The sequence below is a fragment of the Lissotriton helveticus genome, chromosome 1_2, assembly GCF_964261635.1.
Source record: "Lissotriton helveticus chromosome 1_2, aLisHel1.1, whole genome shotgun sequence".
Lineage (NCBI taxonomy): Eukaryota > Metazoa > Chordata > Amphibia > Caudata > Salamandridae > Lissotriton > Lissotriton helveticus.
Window position 1 is genome coordinate 7,831,069 of NC_136058.1, and position 25,552 is coordinate 7,856,620.

The 25,552-nt window shown below is 43.5% G+C and overlaps 1 protein-coding gene across 1 annotated transcript in view; it reads left to right on the forward strand.

Annotated features, from left to right (window-relative positions):
- The window catches only part of SLC25A24 (solute carrier family 25 member 24), a 228,819-nt gene that overhangs the window by 144,455 nt on the left and 58,812 nt on the right, over positions 1–25,552 (forward strand). Inside the window, exon 8 of the mRNA XM_078668441.1 lies at positions 15,122–15,289. Within this exon, the coding sequence (XP_078524567.1) occupies positions 15,122–15,289 (168 nt within the window). The remainder of the gene's footprint in view (positions 1–15,121; positions 15,290–25,552) is intronic.

A 25,552-nucleotide genomic window follows, 5' to 3' on the forward strand; every position in this document is an offset into this window, starting at 1 on the left:
CGCCTCTGTAGGTCCACTGCCACAGGACCTAAACTCAAACTTTACACTATACTGGCTCTGAGAGGCACACATTAAACAGCATATATTATGCACACAAATGGTGAAGATATTTTGTGGAGACGGGTTTCACCCACAGGGGCTTCCTCAGGGTTAAAGTTGAATATTTAATTCCATGTCCGTTTATTCCATATTCTGGACTTCTCACCACGAACGGCGGAACGGCGATCCGATCTGATAGTCGACCAAAATCCGAATCGCGATTCAGATTATGGTCAACTCTCAGATATCCGTTCGTGGTGAGGAGTCCAGAATATGGAATAAAGGGACGTTTGGTTGCATACCAATTGAGTTTCTTGGAGATTGGGGTGGTTTTATATAACCCCTCTTTGAACATTGGATTACTCACCAATGAAGACACAATGTTAAGAATCACAGAATAAATACAGAATTTTTGAGGATTGATTATCCGCACGCAAGATCGTGGAATTAAATGTTCAACTTAAGCCCTGAGGAAGCCCCTGTGGGTGTAACGCGTTGGCTGTGTGGTTCAAGAATAAAGAAGATTCTCTACAAATAAAAGTCTCCACAAAATATCTTTGCCATATGTGTGTATACTATATGCTGTTTAATGTGTGCCTCTCTGAGCCAGTATAGTGTAAAGAATACTAATTCTAATTCAATTGAATCGTTGCACTTTCTTACGGTCTCCTTGAAAGGCACCACGAGGGCAGTCTTATCTCAGAGACAGAGGCCCGGGGCCTGGATAGTGTTCATGCACACTTGTTCCGCTCACAGCCCAAACTCTGGGTGTAATTTACAAATCTAATTTCTAATGCCACAGCTGCTGGTGCTCCAATTACCCCCCCCCCCCCCCACCACCGGAAGTTTCAGAGATAGTCCTAATTTTTAAAAAGGGCTTTACAAATGTGACTGAATTTTCACCATATTAGCCTTTTGGATAATATTTAAAAGATCTTTGCCAAGTAAGTATTAGACAAGCTCAGTTTTTGGATTAAGGAAAATGGCACTCTAAGCCTTTACAGGCAGGTTTCAGGGGAAAAAAGAGGTACTGCTGATCAGGTGTTTAGATTTCTTAGGGTCAAATGGAAGACTGTTGACTTTTGTGATGCAGTGGGAACCTTTATGCTACCTTCGCTGACCTCAGGACCCGCATTTCATTTCGTCCCAAAGGTGAGGCTGCGGGAAGTGCTTGATGAGCTGGGAGTCCCACCAGACCTCTCAAAACTTAACTCATCTCCACGAAAACAACTTTGCCCTGGTCAGGTGGGGCACAGAGTCTGAGCTGACATTTACAATCTGGGTCGACAAAGGCGTTAGTCAGGGCTCTGGCTTAGCCCTGACCTTGATCTCCTTTTCATCAATGGCTGTATACTATTTTTGCCTGATTGCAATAATGTCTCAATATTGGCCGCAGAGATGGTCCCAGCCTTACTCTTCAGCTGTGACACCCTGTTTATCTCCAAATCCCCTAAGGTCCTCCAAACCTTGCTTTCTAGGTTTATTCTTTTGTGCAACATACATGGGTTGGAAGTCCATTCTCAGAAGACTACGTTTGTGTTTCAGCTGCAAGAAAATCTTGGGGGAGAGAGGCGATGAGTTAGGGGGAAAACTGCTTTGAAAAGGTTTAAAATGTGATTATCTGGGGTTTAGGCCACCTGAATTTCACTCCATAGATGTCACAAATCACAAAAAAGCTCAATTCTTATAAAGCACTGCGCCTCGGCTTTTCTTAAGTGTGCTAAACTTACTTCTGTTTATCTAATCCCCTCTGCACTTGAAGTTTACTAAGCTTAACAAGTTGTGGACCTGAACTCTGGAGCCATGGTTGTGTCTCATACCCGGGTATTAAAGAGAACCTGGTTAAAAGCTCATCAACGAAACCTGTCCAGAATACCCCCCTTTGCCCCTGGCTGGGCTTTGCACTGAAACCTATAGTAGAGATCACTAAACTGAGGCCCATAATGTATTGGATTTGTATTTGGACTGTGGACGAATTAAACCCAATAAAAAATGCTTGTCATGATACTATCACCCAGTCGGGGATAGCAAGGCCCCCTTGTCTAAGCTACATCAATCTTTGGTGGGGCTTGGCTTAGAAGAGTATTGGCAAAACCCTTATTCTATTTCCCAGAATGCTGCTAATAGAAGGAAGGTTAGATACTGGGAATTCTATATGACGAAGAGAGAATCCACTACAACTCTAGGGACTTTAACCCAAGTATATTTGCACCAAAAAACCTTTTAAGTTTGAGGAAGTTCTAGATTTTACCTACACACCACTTTTAAGATCTTTGTATCATAAGGTTTAGATATGTTTTTTTAACTCAAGCCAATTTTACATTTAATTGGTCTTCGTATGTTCCTAGGTCTAAACAATACTCCTCATGCCTCGCTGTAGAAGAAACTGAGGAACATCTACTATTCTTCTGTCCTGCTTATTTTAGACCCAGGGCCAAGTAGGTCACCCCGGGATGCTGTATCATGGGCATATCGAATAGGATAAACGCAGAAGAATATGTAAACTGGCTCAAGAAAACTTGTTGTTTATTCTGTTTCCAAATTCCGCTACACAACATGGCTAATAAGATCCAAAACATTAACAAATCGCACATAAGCTCCTGACTCAAGTCCTATGTGTGTGGCGAAAAGCCGTCTGTCCAGCCCTCACTTTCTCTCCGGCCGACACCGTGCCCAACACCATGGGCAACTGCTGACTGGGAATCAGTACTTTCCGCCGTTGAGTGAGGGAGGTAAATAGGTGGCGCAGCAGTGTTCAGCAGACTCGTACCCCTGCCACGGTTGCAAGCTCTGAATCCGACCTCAGGCCTGCAAGCGTAGGGCAGGGCACGGTCCGCTCGACCGTGCCTGCCTCTGGCCATCCCCTACCTCCTTAAACAGCCTGACTCCCTGAGCTGGGCTGCACTACACGCATTGGTGAGTGGCGGTGCAGCCTGATTTCTTGAATTGTGCTCTGCTGCTCATGTGGGAACTCTCGTTGCAAGACTGGGCAAGGAGTAAGGGACCAAGGAGTCAAGAAGCGATGTGGGAGCCACAGGAGTTCTTACTGCACCAACTGGCATAGCATAGCAGATGAGAATGCGTTTTTATCACCCTTTCACTGTCCGCTCCTAGCCTCTTGCTGCCGGTGTCAATGAATGTTTTCACTTAAGACATTAAATCATAATTTCCACTCCAACTGGGCAGTCAATCTGCTGGCCCTTTCATAGGCAATTTTAAAACTGCACAAATAAAGATCAAGAAAGACCGAAAAAGATAAAAAAAATACCAAATAAGGACCAGGTACGGCGCACAGTATCCATGCAGTGATATATTGCGCCTTATTAACAATGCCACAAAAATCCTGCGAAACGCTGCAGCTAAGCAGGCAGAAGACCCAGCTGCAACTGGTGATTGGCGTGGTCACGGCGGTAGAGCTGTGGCCGTAGGGTCATTGCCCAGATTTCAGAAATATCCATCAAAGTTTTGTTTTATGAAAGATGAAGGTGCAGCCATATATCCTTCTATTGAGGAAGTAATTGGAGTGCTTCCAACATTACAACCCCCACTAGTGCCCCAGTCGGGCCTGCTAGGGAGCAGCTGCTGCCCAAGGAGCTCAACAAGACAATCCGATGGATCAGGCCAGGAGCACCAACTCCACCGATACAATGGCAACCTTCTTCCTTGAGCAGCAAATGGATTCGCCTAGACTGTCTCATCTAACTCAAAAATAAATCCCAGCAGGATATCTCTCTTGCAAATCTGAGGTGAACTTGCAGTCCAGCTGGACCGCACCAAATGGCAAATTGCATAATACAAAAAATGTTACACCTAGTGATGATGCATTTTTTGCAGCAATATACCTCAGTCTGAGCAGGGAACTTCATTAAAATTCTCATCAACAACTTTGGGCATGGGCACTGAGTCTGTGGTGAATAATGAACTAGGTCTAGGTAAACCGCTTATGCCATTATTAGTATCAACACCTCAGATTCTCATGAATCAACGTTCATTGACTATTTTCAAGCTGTCTCTCCCATTCAGAATTGCACAATCTACTCGTAGTTAGATATTAAGACCTGCCAGCAATTAATCAATACACTAGACACTACCGCTAAAGCCTTGGAGTTTCAGTCCAACAAGTTTGACATCCTAATTTCTCTGTTAGAGACTAGCTCAATATACATCAGCCATTGACTCACGTTTTGAATGCCTCAATGCTACCATTAGCATCCTACTTCTAAATGTTCATAGCCCACCCATTCACAGTTCAGCTCCTTCTTCAAGAGTGCATTTGTGCTATCCTCATGGACACACTGCTTTCCCTCCCTTCTACAATTGGCGATTCATTACAGGAAAAATGGTAACTAATCCCCAAATCACACCACTACCAACAGTTCTGCCTGCCATTTCTGAACGATTCATAAAGGGGGGTGGTGATGGACAGGGTATCTGAATTAAGCAGAACACTCCTACCCAGTCAAAAGATCAGGGCTTGATCCATCACCGTTTTTTTAGCTCACTGCACCATCCCAGTTCAGAACCTGGCTACATGCAAATTAGTCTGTCCCTGGCCCAGTGCATCATGGGAACAGGGCAGACCAAACTACCAAGCCAATTCTTTACTGGAAAAGGAAACAAGCGTCCGGGGACCGGTTTCTGGCATTACAGCCGTCTTCGGCCCGGCTTGCTTGAATCCTGATGGTGCAGTGAGCAAGGGACTCACATCTGAGCATACCCTTCCACGCTTATGGTGGCCAAAACGATTCATAAAGGGGGGTGGTGATGGACAGGGTATCTGAATTAAGCAGAACACTCCTACCCAGTCAAAAGATCAGGGCTTGATCCATCACCGTTTTTTAGCTCACTGCACCATCCCAGTTCAGAACCTGGCTACATGCAAATTAGTCTGTCCCTGGCCCATTGCATCATGGGAACAGGGCAGACCAAACTACCAAGCCAATTCTTCACTGGAAAAGGAAACAAGCGTCCGGGGACCGGTTTCTGGCATTACAGCCGTCTTCGGCCAGGCTTGCTTGAATCCTGATGGTGCGGTGAGCAAGGGACTCACATCTGAGCATACCCTTCCAAGCCCTGATCTGTTGACTGGGTAGGAGTGTTCTGATTAACTCAGATACTCTGTCCATCACCACCCCCTTTTTGTAATTATTTTGGCCACCATGAGTGTGGAAGGGTATGCTCAGACATGAGTCCCTTGCTCATTGCACCATCAGGATTCAAGCAAGCCGGGCCGAAGACGGCTGTAATGCCAGAAACCGGTCCCCGGAAGCTTGTTTCCTTTCCAGTGAAGAATTGGCTTGGTAGTTTGGTCTGCCCTGTTCCCATGATGCACTGGGCCAGGGACAGACTAATTTGCATATAGCCAGGTTCTGAACTGGGATGGTGCAGTGAGCTACAAAACGGTGATGGATCAAGCCCTGATCTGTTGACTGGGTAGGAGTGTTCTGATTAACTCAGATACTCTGTCCATCACCACCCCCTTTTTGCCATTTCTGAACAGCCCCCATCACCAGCAGTTCCAGTGGAGTCCCTAAAAAATAACGGGCCACTGAACGTCATGTAACACAGTCTGAAAATACACCCAATGCCCTGCAATCTTACATTTTTGAAAGCAATAAATCAGCCATAACTAAGACCAACCTAACATTGCAACAAATCCACTTGTACACTTATCAAGACGGAAGAGGCAATGCTTCAGGAAACAGAATAAAAAGCAGGATTGTGAGAGCTGCAAAACAGGCTGTCACAATTGAAATGTTTTTTCATACTGCAAAAAAGAGACCCTGAATTGGTGTTCACATTTCAATTACCCAGGAATCTGAGCTCAAATTTGTCCCCCAAGCCCAAACCACACTGTCAGCCTCACAAAAAGCTATCCGCGCACAATCCTCCAACTCTGATCCTATTTATTCCCCATCCAGAAAGGGGGTAACTGGGCTACACCCGGCCTCTGATCCTCTGCCATTGTCAAACACGCAAGGTAACACCGGTACTTCAAGCCACAAATTCAAACTCTACTAACTCAGGCTCGCTGAGTATACAACTCAAATCAGAGTCTAAAGATGTACTAACAAACCCTGTGGCAATAACAAACCAACATAATGCAGGTACCACCCACATCACGGTACAAGCTCACTGTAATGTACCATTGGATAGTGAAATTGTGAGTGATTGCAAAACTGGCCTATTATCGAACTTGTGCATGCAACCCACCGAAATGTTTAATCAACTCAAGTTGGGTGAGATGACCGTTATAAACACCAACTTGCTAAGTGTCTCAGTGTCATGAATGCCGCTTCCCAATGTTGCAGCCTCCTCAACCCATTACTCAATCAACAGAGTTTCTGGACTTACCGTTCTATCTCACTCAGGAACAGGGAAATCTAACACAAATTCATATTGTCAGTTTAAAACCCTGCCCTCTTCTGCTATGGATATACTGCACAATAACGCACCTCTAGACGTGTCCGCTTTAACAACAATCTGGCACCCTGAATATGCATCTCAAGGCAACAGTGATGTTCTGAATTGGGGTAACATAACCAAACCTTTGGCCTCACACACAAACCTATGTCATCTAAATACCAACAATATCATTGCTATACAATTTACACCCTCAAATATGTTTGTGCATAAGGAAGCTGTGTTGTGACGTGGTCAACCCAATCTCTATTTAACACAATCTGCGAAAATCAGAAAATCCTAGGAGATTGGAGAATTCTGATAACTCTCCCTAAAATGCATCGTGTCCAAAAGCTTTCTTAAAGGAGGAACTAGATTAATCTCCCTGCCAGTACCCATGTAATCAAAATAGAACCTGCTTGCATCTGGACATTGATCAAACTCAAAGACAACATCACTATTAAGAAATGCAGCAGGCCCTTTTCAACAAATAATGCCCACTAATTTCTAATCGCAAATCGTTTTAACGTGCAAACAGGCAGGTAGACATTGCAGGTTTGCCACTCTATTAGTAGAAAAACCCCAAGAGATTGGGGATAGCTCACGTTCACCTTAGCCAAGCCCCAATCAAACTAACTTGTAACTAAAGATCATATTAAACTAAAATCAAACCTTAAGAATAAGGCAGTAACCATGTCTTTAGTCTCCTGGAATGTGGCAGGACTAGTAAATCTACGAACTGACTCTGATGCAATGCCTTTTTTAACATCATATGATATCCTATTTAGCCAAGAAACCTGGCGTGATATGGAAAGACTGAGAGAAGGCTACTGCAGGTTTGTCTCTCCTGCCACCAGATCACATACAAAGGGCAGGCAATAGGGGGGGACTTTCCATCTTTTTGACAACTTGCTGGGATTTTGCAGTCTGGGTATACCACTGGTCAAAAATACTTTTTATATGTCAAGATTAGGAATTGGAGCTAAAATTTCACAAAGCACACACTATTTTTGATAAATGTATCCATCAATCCAGCATCCGCAGGGAAAAATCAGAAGGTAAGGCAGTTAGAGCAGTTAATTTCAGACATTCGGCTTAGTTACGCGAACGCCCATCTTCTACTGATGGGAGACTTCAATCTAAATCTTCTCCATAACCCCTTTTGCAGCATCACAGAAAAAAAGTCAGTCTCCAGGTGGCCCATTCCATTGCAGGAAATATTGCTACAAAGAGTAGGCTCCACTAGCCGCACCCTGGCTGCTGCCTTAGAGGGTCTATCTCTGCAAGCTTTGAACGTTTGCTTTCTGTAAGATCAACCCTCCCACCCTACTCATTTCTCCCCGAAATGATCAGCTGTTTTAGATTACACGTTCTGCTCAGTCATGCTGTTTTATTACTGTCACCTCCTATGTTTGCATGGCAAAGGCGATCAGATGCCACAGAGCCTGTCCATAATAAATTACACTAAATCACACACCCTCCTAAGTTCCATTGGATCAAACGGCATCCATCATAACTGGAAATAAGTCAAGTGGAGTTTGAAAGTGCCTGCAAAATATACCATATGAAAAGCAAACCTATTTGATCAGTTTTGTCCCTCAGTCCATACAATCATTGATTGGGAAGTCCTTGTGCACAGACTGCACTCTGCTCTTGTCAGCAGCCTAAGAGCCAAATTAGCAACAATTTCTTCCACATTCACCTTTTCAAAATCGTGGTTCACAAAAGATCTCTGGTCCCAGAAAAGATTGCTCTGCCAGAAGTTAAGATCCCTCAGATCATGGTCGTGTCCCTCCTCGCTTCCAGAATACAACGTCCTACAGTGTCAATATAAAAAAACAAATTTGGCACGCAAAACAAAAACACGAGGAAGCACCTCATAATGAATTCTTCCTGTCCTGTCAAATTAAAACTCCTAAGGATTTTTGGATCATCATTATCCGTCTAAGTAGGGGGCTAGTAACAGTCAATATAAACGGGAACAATGTTATCCCCGAAATCTGGATCACACATTTTGGCTATTTGTGTAGTGCACCAACACAATATTCTAATCAACAACCCAACCCCTGCTGACGAAACCAAGCACAATTAAAGTCTGTGGCAACAGAAGAACATCTTGGTCAATACATGACCGCTTTTACTGCCACAAGAATAGCAAACCTGATCTAGAAAAGTAGAGGTGACGGAGCTCCCGGTTCAAACGGGATTCCAGCATCAGTTTACAAACCAACTTCCTAGTTCTGGTCTACATCACGAAAATCTGATTGTACATCCCATTTACTATTATGGATTGGTGGCTCTCCTTCTTAGCTATTGCCTCATAGCCCTCCTAAATGTTGTCTAAATTTTTTGCATCACTAATATTGGAGGATTTCGAAACATTGGCAAGTAAAATAAAATATATAATATCCTCCATTCAGACTGACTTCGGGCCTTTTTCAGGCACCACTGACAATCTTGTGGCCCTAAGGATGCTCGTTGCAGATCAGTTAGGAAAGAATGCTGTTTTATAGATTACAGCAAGGACTTTGACCTAGTCAACCGCCAACACCTCTGGTCTAAGCTTAATGCCTAGCAAACTGTGGAGGTACTACTCCGCGGCATCTAGCTGCTTTACTCTGACACATGGGCCAGAGTAAAACAAGGAAACAACTAAGTAGTCTCTAATAGGATAAACGCTGCACAAGGCGTTAAACCAGGCTGTGTATTAGCTTTGACTCTTTTTAACCTGCTGATGTGCGATCTGGTACCTACTTTGAACTCCGTAATCAGTTATGCGCTAAAACTGGCAAACCAACATATCACTTCTTTCGTCTATGCATACGATGAAGTCCTTCTAAGCCAAACTCCGATTGGGTTACAAAGACTGACTGATGTTTTATACAACCATTGCAGCTCAAATTGAATGACAAATAAAAAAATAAATAAAATATTGTGATATTTGGTAGGAAAAGAAAAAAACGGCACCTGGTATCTAAACAAGCATCATCTGACGGTTTCAAACAAATACTTGGGTTGCTGGTTGGATGATAAGGGAGATAATATAACACAAGTCATTAAAAAAATCTGCCTCACTGCAATTTGCTTTTCAAACCATATTTAAGAGCATAAAACAGCCTACTTTCGAACCTCTGTTGAAAATAAAACATAAACAGATCCCGACCCTGGCATACCGTGCAATAGCATTTCCAGGGAAGCTTGACTTTTTAAAAACTTTTTTAAATAATGCTCATAGCGCTGTCTGCAGGTCACTATGTAAGCTTCGACATAACTCCTCACCTTCCCAGATCAGTCTGGAATTTAAGTTGAGCAACAAACTCCCTACACTGAGAGCCAGTCTTCTGAAGTATAAGCATTCAGCACGGATTGCCAAGAAAGGATCCCTGAAAAATCTCATTTGGTTAGAGGCTGCAATTGCAAATAGTCTGATACCTCCAAATGTTTGGTCGAATGCTCTCACCGATGCCCTGGAGCTTAAAGGAGCCGCAGCTTTGTGGAACTCAAATCAGCATCACCATCAATTTAAAGCAGCTTTAAACAGAGGTCCATATGGAATCCTCTGCAACTGACTGTAGTACTTTCAGGAAAATAAAGAATGCTGATTTGGTCATTAAGAGCTACGCTAACAGAGGAGTCCAAAATTTATATTACTGAATCCTTCTCAGTGTACTTTAAAAGTGAAGTTTTGTCAACTTCGAATGGGCTATTTTTCATCATTAGATAGTTTGCCCCCCCCCCAGGTGCGCCAGCCTGATACCAATATATGCAGTTTATGCAGCTTGTTCTGTTGTGCGATTATAGATTCTGTATGCATTTCCCAATCCATGCCCTTATAAAGGTATATTTCACATTGCCCTTATATAGGCATAGAAATCCAGTCCTTACTTAGGCATAGCCCATGCTACCCAAATACAGGCATGGCTACATCCATCCGTTCATCTACATCACAACGACTTCTTGGAAAACCAGACTCTTAAGCAGTTAGGGACTTCCCCTTGCGTGGATATTGATTTTTCCAAGAACTCCTTTATTATGCATGAACATCTATTCCTTAGGGGTTCATTTCATGACATTCATATGCCCGACTTTTACGTCAATACTGGCATTCCTAAACCCCTTCAAGGTATAAATAAGTTTGAACTGTGTACTGCATTTACCAGGATGTAAAAGGGAGAAGTGTGCTGTGACTGTGAGGCAGTGTGCTCCCAACCTCCTTTCTGTTTAAAAGGCTCCCTTGAGCCAGCAAGCTGATGAGCTTTGGAGATGCACCTGTGTGCCTGTGAGTGGTACTGTGACCTGAGAGGAACTTGGCAGCATTTCCAGCAACCCCAGATGATTTTTCTTTTCTCTCTAATACTGCTGCTCTCTACTGATGACGGGCTCAACCCAGAAACACGTGTTAGAGATATACAGCAATGTCTGCACCAACTTTGGTGAAAAACTCCAGCTAATTTTGAAGTAAGTTTGAACTGTGTACTGCATTTACCAGGATGCAAAGGGGCGAACTGTGCTGAGACTGTGAGGCAGTGTGCTCCCAACCCCCTTCAAAGTATAAATATACCTTCACTTGCTATGGCAAAGCACGGTGTGATTCGGTGCAGGTCGACTACCTACTTGCACGACGCAGCTTGCTACAGCAAGTGCCGAAGGAAGCCAACTCCCCAGCTGATGCACTGACTAGAAGCTGTCATCCTCCTGCCCGAGAATCCAGCTCCAATGTTTGACTCCTCTTGCGGGGTGTTGGGAGACGAGTCCAGGGAAAGAGATACCAACCTCTCTCATTCTAAGGTATGGAGTGGATTAAAACCTAGGGAAACCTTTGGCAATTCTTGGCAGAACTAAACTATAACTAAAGACTGCACGTACTTCTTCCCTCGTACTGGACCTAGGTTGGGTACACTGGGGTAGGCGTATTTTAGAAGCACCAGTTGAGTATTTTAGCCTGTGTTATTTATGTATGTATTTTTATATATGTCATAGCAACAGACAGCGCTATTACAGTATTATTTTATATTACTGTTTGCGCTTTACGCATTATACTTCGTATTCTGTCTAACGATTGTAGCAGTTCACCTCTCTTGCATGAGAAAGAAGACTGTTCAATAAACCTTTTTATTGAAATGCCCGTGTCTCTATTTCTGTGCAACTCTGTAGAAACGAAGCATGCTCGATTGACTGAGTGAAATAGTTATCTATTGTTTCCACGACTGAAGATATTATTCCGGTTGTAGGGGAAACAAAGTTGTCATGTTTATGGGGTTGTCAGAGACTAATCCCTTCTTGTTTATTCGAGAAAGTTTCTAGTGACGTCTGAGTTAGCTGGCACACACAATTAAGTTTAATATGCTCGATAGAGACATACTAACCTCAGTCCTATGTCAAATCTATAATATATATTATTCCAATGCGCAGAGCCTATTGGGAATATAGGAACTACACTACAGTTCCTTGAATCACTAACTCACCTGCTCTGTATATGCCCCATCTTATTAGAAGAGTTCAAAAGAATGCTTCAATATTTCCTGATTGAACTAGGGACACTGACATTACCATTGGCTTTTAAATTTCTCTTGAATGAAGCTCACCCACAAGCAGTTGCTAGCCTCATAATATTCCTGGACAGAGCAGATAAAACACTTAGGACCCCAGTTACTGCTCCAAACCTCCTGAGAGCTTCTGCCTCAGTGTAAAAGGCCCGGGTATTAAAAATGCATCCATGCAGTAAGCGGTGGATTGTCGATTCTATCTGGATATCACAAGGTATTATCAATATAAACTGTTTGTTAGCATGAAGAGACACAACCATTAAATATCTTTTTTTTCTTGATTGTTTTAACCCCAGGTGCTCCGAGCAGTGTCAGCAGCAAAAGCGATTGAGTTCTGCGTCCTCTAGAGAGCTGAATAGACTCTGTTTAAATTACCTCCTCTACCCTTAAATAGCTTTTGCCTGCAAAACGTTAATAATTTGCGGGAATAAAAGGCAGGCAAATGTAGACAACACTTTAATATGAATTAACAGGAGTTTATTATTTGATTCTAATGAACCATTACCTATCCGCCCAAATTGGAAATTTATAGTCTAGAGTCAGCTGGTTATGTAATCTTCATAGTATGTCTAGTGAACATTCAGTATCTCAATATTTAGTGCAACACTTCAGAAATGACCATTGGGTTTACTTGCATGTTAATCAAGCAGAGGTATCAACTGTAATGATATGCCACCAACCTTCACTTTTAGAAATTCTAAATCTTTGTAAATTGTTGCCTAGATAAAAATGCAAATAGACTAGACTATCTTAGAATATACACATCCCATGTGTCTGTCAGAATTCCTGCCTTGTACATATGTAGTAAGGCCTAATGCTTGTCCTTAGCATTTGTTGTAACCTTACTGTTAAAAAGTATACGGCACTAGATTGTAGCATTTTAAAGATGATATGGTATGAGTTCTCCGTTTCATGATATATATGAATTGACTGTATTGCACAATGAGTTGCTGCTTATATGCACAAATCTGAATTGTTTAAAACCATTTATGCTTGCACAATTCTTTGTATTTTTTACTTGGCCCTTTAATGGACTTTGTCTAAAGTATTTTAAAAGTCAAAGTTATACATTTTGAAACGCACTGTTCAAATGTGTTCTTTTCATTACAATTGTTTTATCTCGGTCGTTTTATGTTTATGTTTTTAACAATATTTTTTGTCTTTTCTAATTTATTTACTTAAGTTCATGTTGACGTCAAATTGTATATTTTATGTCTTGTTGATGGATTTTATCATCCGATCTAACAAAGAAAGAAAGGACTTACATTGTTCATTATCGGACTGACAAGCTAGGGAATAGACTTCAAAAGCTGTGTCAAGTTAGTTTAGAAATGTGTCCTTCTGATTATAGTGCATAAATACTTGAGATGAGCATGTGAAATTGGGTAGTGGACATTTTGAGTGTGGCTATTCAACAGGCCTGTGCCATCAGCACTCTGAATGTACCGCAGTTGTCTGGTAAGTATTGCAAGGTGAGGGCCGGATTTGGATCAAAAGACGACGCACATTTCTAGAAGTAATAGCTGAATATAATAATAACTTATCCTAAAAATTGATGCTCTAAATGGTTTCAGTGCTCCAACTGGTTAACTACAAATTGATTAATTTACAGTAATCTGATCATATATCCACAGCTAGAGATTCCACAGGCTCCTGATAGGACTCAGTTTTGGGCACAAAAGAGTGCATGGGTCTTCTCCGTAATATCTAAATAATTTTGGCAGCCCTCATGGCTTTAGAGAAACTTAATCTAAGAATAAACTGCCCATCCACCCAGTGAAGTACAAAGTACTCCGAGGCAGTTCACTTCACATACAGTGTTCAAGCAATGGAACTCCCACAAAAAGTTAAGGTTCATTTGTTCAAAACTGCTTTAGTTAAGCATAGTGGACCTTTTCAGGATCTTTTAGTGTTCAGATTGGGCTGGTATTGTCTTTAGGGAATAAATCAGATGCTGTAATAAGGCAGCTCTCTGCATATAAATGAATAAACAAGGAATCAGGCTTTGATGTTGGTATAGCTCAGGCATCTCCAATGACTACTACTGGTAGCTCTCCAGCTAGCTGAAAGTAGATCTGTTGTGTGCAGCACAGCCTTCTAAATTAGACATTTTTACGTGGTTGAATTAATACATGTATCTACATGTATATCAAAATTGAAAAGCGTGTATTCAATAAGAAAATGTTTTTCAGAACCTATACCCTGACATGAAAAGAGAAATGGATGAATGTCCACATACATTTAACACTGAAATGAATGATAAATCATGAGACATCTGAAGGCCTATGAATATTATTATCTTGGCACCAGGGACATTGTAGCAATATCGGTTATGTATTATCCATAAATAAGCATTCCAAATTGACAAATCCATTCTCCCATTACTGCTGGTAACCCTGCCTCATGCACTGAGGTGATCACTGCTATTAATCTTGCATGGGAAGGCCACTAATGTAATCTTGTTTCACCAGATCACTTTTACCAAACTAAAATTAGTAGTAGCTCAGTAGGATTTTCATTGAATATAAGTAGCTCTTTTTACAGAAAAGACTGGAGCCCTGATATAGTTCCTTGTATGCATGCTTCCTCTTATGGTCATTCTTTTTTAACATTCAACTCTTTGATTATACTCAATCCGCTAGCAACAGTGCTTCAGACTATGCTAGAGCTGTGTTGTTCTGTAGGTCTGAGTGTCTTTTGGATCCTTGTCCACTGAATCCTGAAGGTAACTGTTGAAATTTAGCCAAGGTGGAAGTAGTTGTAATTGTGGGTTAGTTCAGTGAATGTCTGCACATTGGAATTTTGTACTTGTTTACTACTTGGATGTCGAAACCTGTTCCTTCACCAGTTTATTACAATTGTAATTTACATCGGATCTTTCTGATCTTGCTTCTGTTGAACGTGCAACCAACATGGCTAGTATTTTTTATTTCCTCTCTATTATATTTCTCTAGTTCACCTAATTTCAGGGTCATCTGTCAATAAGGTAAATTAAAAGTAATTGATATAGGTAAGGAACACAACTTCAGAGTTTTAATATGTATTCCAGTTTCAGATATTTTAAATAACTGCTTGGAAACTGTGTGCCCAACATTTCTGAAATGTTTCCCTTTTATATTTCTTCATTATGATAGGTGTTAAAGACAAGACTGGCTGTTGGGAAGACTGGACAGTACACTGGAATGTTTGATTGTGGCAAGAAGATTTTAAAGAAAGAAGGCGTGAAAGCTTTTTATAAAGGCTATGTTCCAAACATTTTAGGCATAATCCCCTATGCTGGAATCGACCTGGCGATTTATGAGGTGAGCTTCATTAGCAAATATATTGCATGTTACGAGGATATAAGTGAAAGTAATATTCAGAGGGTATACTAAATACTAACCTAAAGCAAACGTTGTGTTTGTTATATACAGTATGAACAATTCCATAAGGGTGTTGCAGGTTGGTAAGCCATCAATCTAAATGAACTGTTGAGTGCTTTGAACAACATGGACTTCAAGCCTCTCTATTTGTAGTCTAACTTTGTGCTACGAAGATTTACATTTGGTTATAGCATTGAGGATGATTACTGATCATGAACTCATGTATTTTAGTAATCATTTAGCACCATGTAAACAGCCTAATGCTCATACTGAAATATTTATTGATGGCCTAATATAATTTAATGATCTTGTAATCAAAAGAAAATTACTAAGGCTCATAAAACCATCTTCCTTTGAGCCCATATTTGTTTCCTATGCCTTTTACCGTTTACTTATTAGGTAATCTGGTGGTGAGTATGTCACTTAGCTATTCTAAGGTATATCCCATCAACCCTGAAAGGAACATCGGGTTTAATCATCCTACTAATGTCCTTGTTAATGGCACACATTTTTTTAACTTGTATTAATCTGCTTTGAAGTCAACCCTAACAGACAAAATGATCTTGAACTAATTGTGCATCATGCACATCTCAGTATTGTTGATAACCTTAATGTGATGTTCTTGATTACTACACTATCCCCTTCCTAACCACCTCTTCCCTCTCCCTTCCTGCAACTTTTTTTAAAACCCTAAAAAATGAGTAAATACTGTAAATGATCCCTCTATTGCACTTCATAACCCCATAGCTAAAAAGATTTAAGCCATGGCTCATTAAAGCATCTGTGCAGTCGCTCGCCTCGGGGAGTTCCTCTAGGGCTCTCTGCGTGCAACACTTACCTGGGAACCACAAGGCCCTGAAGTTTTTAAGGTACTGGCTTACAAATTGTTATTTTATCACCCATGCCGGCTTTTCATTCTATACCCGGAACCTCTTTTAAAAAAAAAAAAACTGCAGAGGCTTTTCAACTTTCTAACTATCGTCACGAGCATAACAGTCTTTTCCCTCTCCACTCCACATTGTCTAAAATGGCGGGGGCCATTAACTGCTGCAATAGATCGCCGCCACTGCCCACAGATGACCATGAGGCAGCATACCAACGAGTTCAGGGGTCATCAAAACGGAGATAAGGCTCTCTCCTCCCGCGAACAAGAATAGAATCTGAAACTGCTCTTCCCTGCTCTGAAAACAGCAACAACTAAAAGAGGACTAATGATACTATCCCCCTACTTGGCGGCCGCTTTGGCGGCCATCATGGACTAATCATTTCCACCATTTGAACATAACCTAAGAACTGGCCATTTATACCAATCCCACTCATCACAGACTTTACATAGCGCTGCATCTGATTCTTCGTGTGACTAAGTGTCTGCCTTTTATTGCAGTATTATATATTTAATGGTATTTTACACATTTTATGTAACCTGCTCTCATATTTTACCGGTTGAGCACTAGAGTCTCATTTGTCTATTATAACCTAAGTTTGCTCCTATATTGGTACCAGTATATCTTTAGCATTTATTCCAGCAGGTATTTAGTGTTTTATCCCTATTTGCATAGTGTATATTTTGTAAGCGGATCCCATCTCACTTTTATCCCTATTATGCACTGATTGCTACCTCATATACGTCATTAAGTTGTAAACTGCACCCATTCACTTCATACTACTGGATTACACTGATGCTACCCGTACATTTTTGGTTACTTCTGGCCACTCACTAGCATCACGTTGGTTCCATTTAATTGACTGCTACCTCATATATCCTGTACATTTCTGTAAACTGCATCTACTCACTGTTTACTCCCGGACGGCACCGATTGCTACCTCACATATTGGATATTTGGCCACTCACTATTGTCCCATTTACGCTGTGTAACCTACGGTTGACAGTTGTTTTTGCACATGTGTATTACTATTGAGCCTCCTCGAATTCAGTAATTCATTAGTAGCTTAGCCCTATTTTTATACTGTATATGCGGTAAGCTACACCTATCTCACCTTCATCCCTATCATTCACCATTCACTGTTCACTACCTCATTTATTTGTTGGTTCTTCGATATAAGCTACTTCACGATGTTGCACTGATTATTACTACCTCATTCACTCGTTTAGTCATGTAAGCTGCACCCAGCCACTTTCTACACCTAGACTACACTGCTGTTACCTAGTACATTCTGATGTGTAAATTTTGATTCCACCTAACCGGTTCTACCTCTCATATTTTGTACATGGTGTAAGCTGACTGCTACCTCGCATATAGGATACATTAGGTAAGCTGCACCTACGCACTGTTTTGTTTTTGGATTGCACTGACTTCTACCTCTTATACATTTGGTCACTCACTAATGTCATTCCTTTGCCCTGTAACTAGCGGCTGACAGTTTTTATTGTCGTCCTATCTCCTACACCCAACATCACTTCATTCTAATATGGAGCTCAGCGGCAAGCACACTTTTAGAATTAACTACCCTTCCACACTCTCCAAAAAAGCCACTAAACGTTTTAAACATAACTTCTTGAGGTTGCACCATTAAACACCCTTTGCTGACACCTACTTCTCACTGGGTAATGGAGCCCTGAATACTGATATCATCTTCCACACCACACGCAGAGCCCAATGGAGAAAAACGTTCCTATCCCTACTCACCGTCTCCACCACCAGGAAAACAACTCATGGCCTAACTCTCTCTATCACACCTTCCCACCTCTTCCCTGGCAGGACTAGCATTACTATCTACAATAACGGGATTGTCCTAATTCAATCTACGGACAAGAACCTGGAACTACTAGACAACCTGTTCCCCAAGTTCAAAGAGCACCTTTCCAAGCTGAGGACCCCCACCCAAAAATCCACCAGCACTATCACCCCTGACGTCGCAGCCTCCACCTACAACACCTCTACCCCCAGCACCCCAGTAAATGGCCCACCTGCTGTTAACGCCCCACACTCCCCTAGGACAATCACAAATCTCCCCACCTCATATACTAGCCGCCCCTCTAACATGACCCCTCTCATCCCCACTCATACTCCCACCATCCCTCTCCCCCCTGACATAACAAGTCCCACCCACACCACGCCAACATCTGAACGCACTACCGCTCGGAGTTTATCCACCCCCCCCTCCCATCCCCCTCACGGCAGACCCCGCTCCCTCCCCACTCCCACCCACGAGTCTCTCACACCTGACACAACAACTCTTACGGTACTCACAACACGCCACCATCTGAACACACCACCATTCGGAGTTTATCCACCCCCCCTCCCATCCCCCCCACGGCGGACACCTCTCCCTCCCCACTCCCACCCACGACACTCTCACCCTCCCAACAAAAGATACAGAACATACCGTCTCCTTTACATTAGCATCCCCCTCTCTCCCTCCTCCTATTCTCAGCCCTCACTACCCTCCTGTCTCCCCCACTGTCTTCAGCCTTCACTCACTCTTCTATTCACCGGCACCGTCTCCCACTGACGTCACTACCTATGCCTCCCACCCACCGCCTACTACACCTACTTCACCCACACCCCTCGCCCACAAACACGCCCACACTTTGAAGGTCATCCCACTCATTAGCACCGCAGAACCTTCCAACAACGCTAGTATATCCCCCCCTTCGATACCCAGCCCGCTTTCCAGCTCACTACACAACCATTCATCAATGGCTCTCACCACCAACGCCATCCCCAATGCTCCTCCTGACCTGACTTTATCCACCCTCCAACAAGTCAAAGAGGATATTCTACAAATCAAAAAAGATGTCCTCTCAATCAAAGACCTTCTCTCATCACAGCCCAGTCTACCTCCCATCATCCCTCTACCCTACAAACGACGTACCCGCCCTACATACCCTCGCCTCCAACGACACCCGTGCTGGCCGACTATCCCCGTTCGCAATAACTCCCACCGCCCCCGTCGTGTCCTCAACCCATTGTCGGACCGCGACCTATGCTCTCTCCTACGCTCTTATGGCCCAGGTCCGGTAAAACACATATCCAACACACACATCCCCATACCCACAATTCTTACAAACCCGCTGAGGCTCCCAACACTCAACAACAGAGGTTCCGTCCCTAACAACCTCAGAAAAGTTCCCCTCACTCTAGAAAGCTCGACCACCCTTCTCTCTCCCAAACTCAAATGCATCCTACTCAACTGCAGATCGGCCCAGAGACACTCCTCCGACATCGCTGATCTCGTCTCAGCTGGGGATCTGGACCTAGCTATTCTAACAGAAACTTGGCTTACTGAAGCCTCTACCCCGATTATGGACATACTAGTCCCCCCCAACTATCACATCATTAGGCTAGACAGGTCTCCAGACAAGACGGGCGGGGGAATTGCATGCATTTTTAGGAGCAATCTCTCCGTTACTAAAGTCACCTCCCCCTCCCTTTCCTCCTGTGAACTCCTCTGCCTCGACATCGCCAGCGAGGGCAAACAAGTTTGTGCTTTACATCTCATCTATCACCCGCCTGGTGACAATCTCATATTCACCCAACAACTCATGGACATGATCACTTCCAATGCCGGTCCGCAGACCACCCAAATCTACCTGGGTGACTTCAATCTCCACTGGAACGATCAGCAAGACTCAGTGGTGAATAGTATCAAAACTCTCCTTAATGCGCTTGACCTCACCCAAATATGCGATAGACCAACACACGACAAAGGCTCGATACTTGATCTCATCATTGCCAAAGAGAATTCTACACAACTGGAGACGATTCTACCCTGCGACTGGTCAGATCACCACATTATCACCTTCTTTATCAATGAAAAAGTTAAACCAAACCCGGCTCAACCAATCAAATCCAAAACTTGGAAAAGGGACATGAAGAATCTTAACCCCTCTACCCTGCCTCCCCACATCGGCAATCTCCTCCTTCCCCCTTCAGGTGCCTCGGATGTTCAATCACTGACTGACCACTACCTTGAATCTATGAATACAATAGTCAATGAAGTCGCCCCACTGCAATTGAAGAGAGTCTCCACCAAAATTTCTAACCCCTGGTATGACGATAGACTCAATGACGACAGGCGTACTATGCGAATGGCAGAGCGCACCTGGAGATCGGACCCTTCAGCACTGCACCTCAAAAGGCTTAAGAACAAGAGAAATGCCTACTTCAGGAAAATAAAACGCACAAAGTTGGACTTCTTCAGCCGCCAGTTGAACCAAGCAAAAAACAGGCCAAGAAAACTGTTCGAACTAATCAAGACCCAAACAACGACACAACCCTTACAATCAAACAACACAACAAGCGACACCCCACACTGTGAAGCCTTCTCTGCCTTCTTTAAGCTAAAGACTGACAACATAACAAATGACCTCATCATGGATGTGAGCCGATTCCCCAACCACACCAGAATGGCTAACACCCAACCTATAAACAAGGCATCTTGGCTGTACTTCGATACCTACTCGGAAGAAACAATACACAAACTGCTCTGCACCTTGAAGCCCTCTAATCACCTCACAGACCCTCTACCTGCTAATGCTGTAAAAGACTTCATCCCCTTGCTCCTCCCTCTCTGGACCAAAATCATCAACTGCTCCCTGCAACAAGGCCTCATTCCAGACTCCCTCAAGGTGGGGCAAGTCACGCCTATACTCAAGAAACCTACAGCTGATCCGTCTGACCTAAACAATTACCGGCCCATCACCAATATCCCCACCCTGGCCAAACTGTTGGAGAAATGTGTCCAACTCCAACTAACAAAACACATTGACCAATTTGACCTCCTCAACTCTCATCAATCAGGCTTCCGAGCGAAACATAGCACGGAAACAGCTATGACACACATAATTGATGACGCCCTCCAAATTCTTGATTGCAATGAGTCCTGCCTCCTCATCCTTCTTGACCTGTCGTCAGCATTTGACAGGGTCAAACATGAGAACTTGCTGGAGCTGCTAAGCACTAGAATGGGTCTATCGGGAACTGTTCTCAAATGGTTTTCGTCCTTCCTTCACAACCGGTCTCAGAAGTTCAAGATCGGCAATGTGCTATCTTCACCTATGCCTGCAGATCTAGGTGTTCCACAAGGATCCTCCCTCTCCCCCACATTGTTCAACCTCGTCATGGAACCGCTCGCCACCTTGCTCCAAGCTTCCAATGTCCAATTCCATATGTACGCCGACGACGCACAACTTTACCTAAAGCTTCAATCCCCGGAAGATATCAAACATCTGAATTCCACGCTTATTAACACTCAATCTTGGCTAGCCGATAATCACCTCAAACTAAATGCTCTGAAAACTGAGTTCCTACTCATCTCACCCCCGGCGAAAATCTCCACCACCCAAATATGGCTCAATAATCTAACAGCACTCAATGTCCAACCCACCATCGTAGACTCAGCGAAATCCCTAGGCATCACACTCGACGCCAAGCTCAACATGCAGCAGCACGTCAGCAAAGCCACAAAAGCAGCTAATTTCCAAATCAACACACTGAGGAGAATTAAACCCTTCCTCCCTGCCGAAGACTTCCAAACTGCTGTACAAGCTTTAGTCATCCCTCGAATAGACTACGGAATTGTAGCCCTCCGCGGACTCCCGCTATCCACAACAGCACCCTTAAGAGCCTCCCTGAACGCTGCCGCGAGACTCATTACTGGCTCAAGAAAACATTCGCATATATCCCCAGACCTAAAGTCCCTAAAATGGCTGCCTTTTGAAGCCAGAATAAAGCTAAAAATTGCAGTTATGACACACGCGGCCATGCATCACAATGCACCCAACCACCTCGCTCAAAAGTTGTCTATTTCAGGAGGTTCGAGATCCAATAGAAGTTCAAAAAATCTACTCCTGAAACCTCGAAGATTCCGGAAAGAGAAAACATACAAGCGCTCCTTTTCAGGAATGGCACCCAGGATCTGGAATGCGCTCCCTCCTGAAACCAGGCGTATCTCCTCCACTGCACTCTTCAAGAAAGAGGTGAAAACCATCCTTCTGGCCAAGATCTCCTGAACCTTATAGGTGCTGGATCAGAGATCCTGCATTGCTTTGTATCAATGCTCACCTTGTCCTTTGGCACTATACTTCTACTTGATGGGGACACTACTACGCTACTTTCCTACTACCGACCAATATATGATACACGTTGGTTCACTGATTCACTCTCCCGATGCCCCCACTCAGTGCTCTCTATACTAAAACATTGGCATAAGCCTTCCACACACCCAAGGTGTACCTGAACACCTCTGTAGTGGGATCAATGACTTGTGCCGTCTTATATTACTGGTTTACCTGATTGTATATTGATATGTTTTATGTATGTTACTATTATCCTATCATGTTATTGACTACTACACTGCTCCCATTACCTCTGTTCATTCCTACTGCCCCTACCCTCTCTTTGTGAAGCGCTCTGATATCTGTAAGGATCTTGTTCGCGCTATATAAAACTTTGAATGAATAAATAAATAAATAAAAATGTCTGCACTACTCTAAATCCAGGCAAAACTGTTAAAGCCATACCCTGTTCCATAGTACTCGGAAAAATTAACTGAAGTTGGAGAATGAAATGGAGATTAATACAAACTGTAAACTGCTTCTGGGACTTGAAAGCAAAGCGAAAATTCAGTAAAATCTTGATGCTCCTCTGGACACCCACTTGTTTATCCAGATAACTATAATCTTTCTTTGTGTTAAATTCAAATAAATAGCTCTCCAAACTTAAATTAATTCTTCACTCTCAATAACACTTCTTAAATCCATCATCTGCTCTTCTGATTGATTAATTCTTGAGTGCAGCAAATTTGACATCAGTCCTGGCCTAATCTTTGTCCTGAAACGTTTTTTGTGATTTAATGGGCAATGTACAAACAAAGCCAACTTTCAATTATCAGTGCTACCTGTTGTTGGATTCCGTCCTCTTAGCCCACACACTGCAGGAACGAAGCACGAACCAATCCACTTCCCCAACCCATGTACTACTCACAAGATATAACTATGAGTGTGCACATGAACCAGAAAAGGGGGTGGAAGATTATCAGGAGACACCAAGTCAGCTTCCACCCTGGTTAGATAAATAGGGTCACAGCTCCCTCCTCCACGCTTCTGCACCTACATTAACAAAGAACACACTTTATAAATATGTCCAACAGTACTACAACATAGAATATATACTGTGATAATCAGCACTCCTACCAGTCAACAATGCAGGTTTTGCTTCGTGAAATCTGCGGGCAGCATATAAAAAACGCCTACTCCAAAGCAAGATAACTCCTCTTGAAACAGGAGAGTCACGAAACCCTTATACTAATATTTAGAAGGTGTCACTCTCCTTTATCAGGGGAAAAAGAGAAATGCCTTGTATTTCCGGCATACACAAAAAACCCCTGCTAATTCACGTATTTCAGAAAGTAAGGGGCAGAACATACGGGGCAAGGAAAGCCAGTATCCCCAACGCTCGTAATCCGGAGCAGACTCGCGGAATGAGCCAAAACGTCATTTCCGCACAAAAAGACAAGGAAAGGTACAAAAAGGACGCGAAAGGAAACGCTACGAGCGTTCGTTTCCAATTCGCATTACCAAGCTCCTAAACACAATCGAGGTGAGCAATAAAGCTCAAAGGCTGTAAAGACATTAGGCGGGAACTGGAATCCATAAATCCCCCTTGGAACTGGAACAAGCTAGGAGGGAAGGGGCAGAAGGGGTCTAGCTGACTAACGGGAATGGGAAACAAAGGACGGGAAAAAGGAAGGTTTGAATCCCAAAGGAATCAGGAGTCACTCACAAGCCCGTGAGGGGTCAATATCGGGGAAAACAGCAAGCACAGGAGCCAGACACCGGGAAAACCGGAACCCACACACTATCGATATCAAGCAGTGAAATGAAGGTAGGACTGTCCTATATGCCCATCCTGGCCGATCACATGATGCCAAACCATGGGCACTGAAAAAGGACTACATCCAAATCCTAACAGTACCCCCCCCCCCCAATGATCCTCCCCACCGGGCGGGGTTTCAAGGGATGCCGTCTATGAAACAACCGGACCAAACTGGGTGCATGTACCCCTCCAGCTGGTTCCCACGTCCTATCCTCAGGGGCGTATCCCTTCCAATCCACCAGATAATAAAGATGGCCCCTCCTGCGTTTGGAATCAAGAATAGCCTGGACCTTAAACTCATCCTGTCCATCGACTACCATAGGTGGAGGAGGGGGCAACACCTGAGCTGAGGGTACATAGGGTTTCAACAATGACGTGTGGAACACAGGATGGACTTTATAGTCCGCTGGCAACTTGAGCTTAATTGCCACCGGATTGATCACCTGGGCAACCAGGAAAGGACCCACAAACCTAGGTTGCAATTTACGGGACCCCTGCATTCTCAAATTGCGGGAGGCCAACCATACTTGATCCCGTACCCGATAAGAGGGGGCAGGGACCCGATGCCTGTCTGCCTGTAGCTTCATAGCAGTCTTAGCTTCCTGCAACTGCTCCCTTGCCACACTCCAGATGTCACTCAACCTCCTACATACGTCATCTATGGCTGGCACGTGCCCAGTGGGTTGGATAGCTAAAGCTCTAGGATGGTACCCCAATGAACAATAAAAAGGTGTCATACCCAAAGCGGAGTGCAGGCTGTTATTATAGGCAAACTCTGCTAAGGAAAGAGCAGTCACCCAATCACACGACCATGACGAAACAAGGCACCTCAGGTACTGTTCCATGGTCTAATTGGTGTGTTCAGTCTGACCATCAGATTGCGGATGATACGCAGATGACAACATTATTTCCATTTTGAGCACCAAACAAAGCTCCGTCCAAAAATGGGACACAAACTGAGCCCCACTGTCGGATATGATTGCCGAAGGTAATCCATGTATCCTTACAACCGAGGTCATAAACACTAAAGCCATCTCCTTAGCCGTAGGGATCTTGGATAGCGGGATGAAATGCGCCATCTTAGTAAACAGATCCACCACCACAAGGATGGCGGTAAAACCAGACACAGACGGAAGGTCAGTTACAAAATCCATACTGATGGTATGCCAAGGAGAAGGAGGGACCTCTAGAGGCTGCAAAAGACCAGAGGGCTTACTATGAGAGGGCTTACTGATGGGCCAAACAGGGCAAGCGGTCACATAACTCTGGATGTCCCTTGCTAAAGACTCCCACCAAAACCATCTCACACACAACTCCTTGGTCTTCTGTATCCCAGGATGTGCCACCAATGCAGAAGAATGAC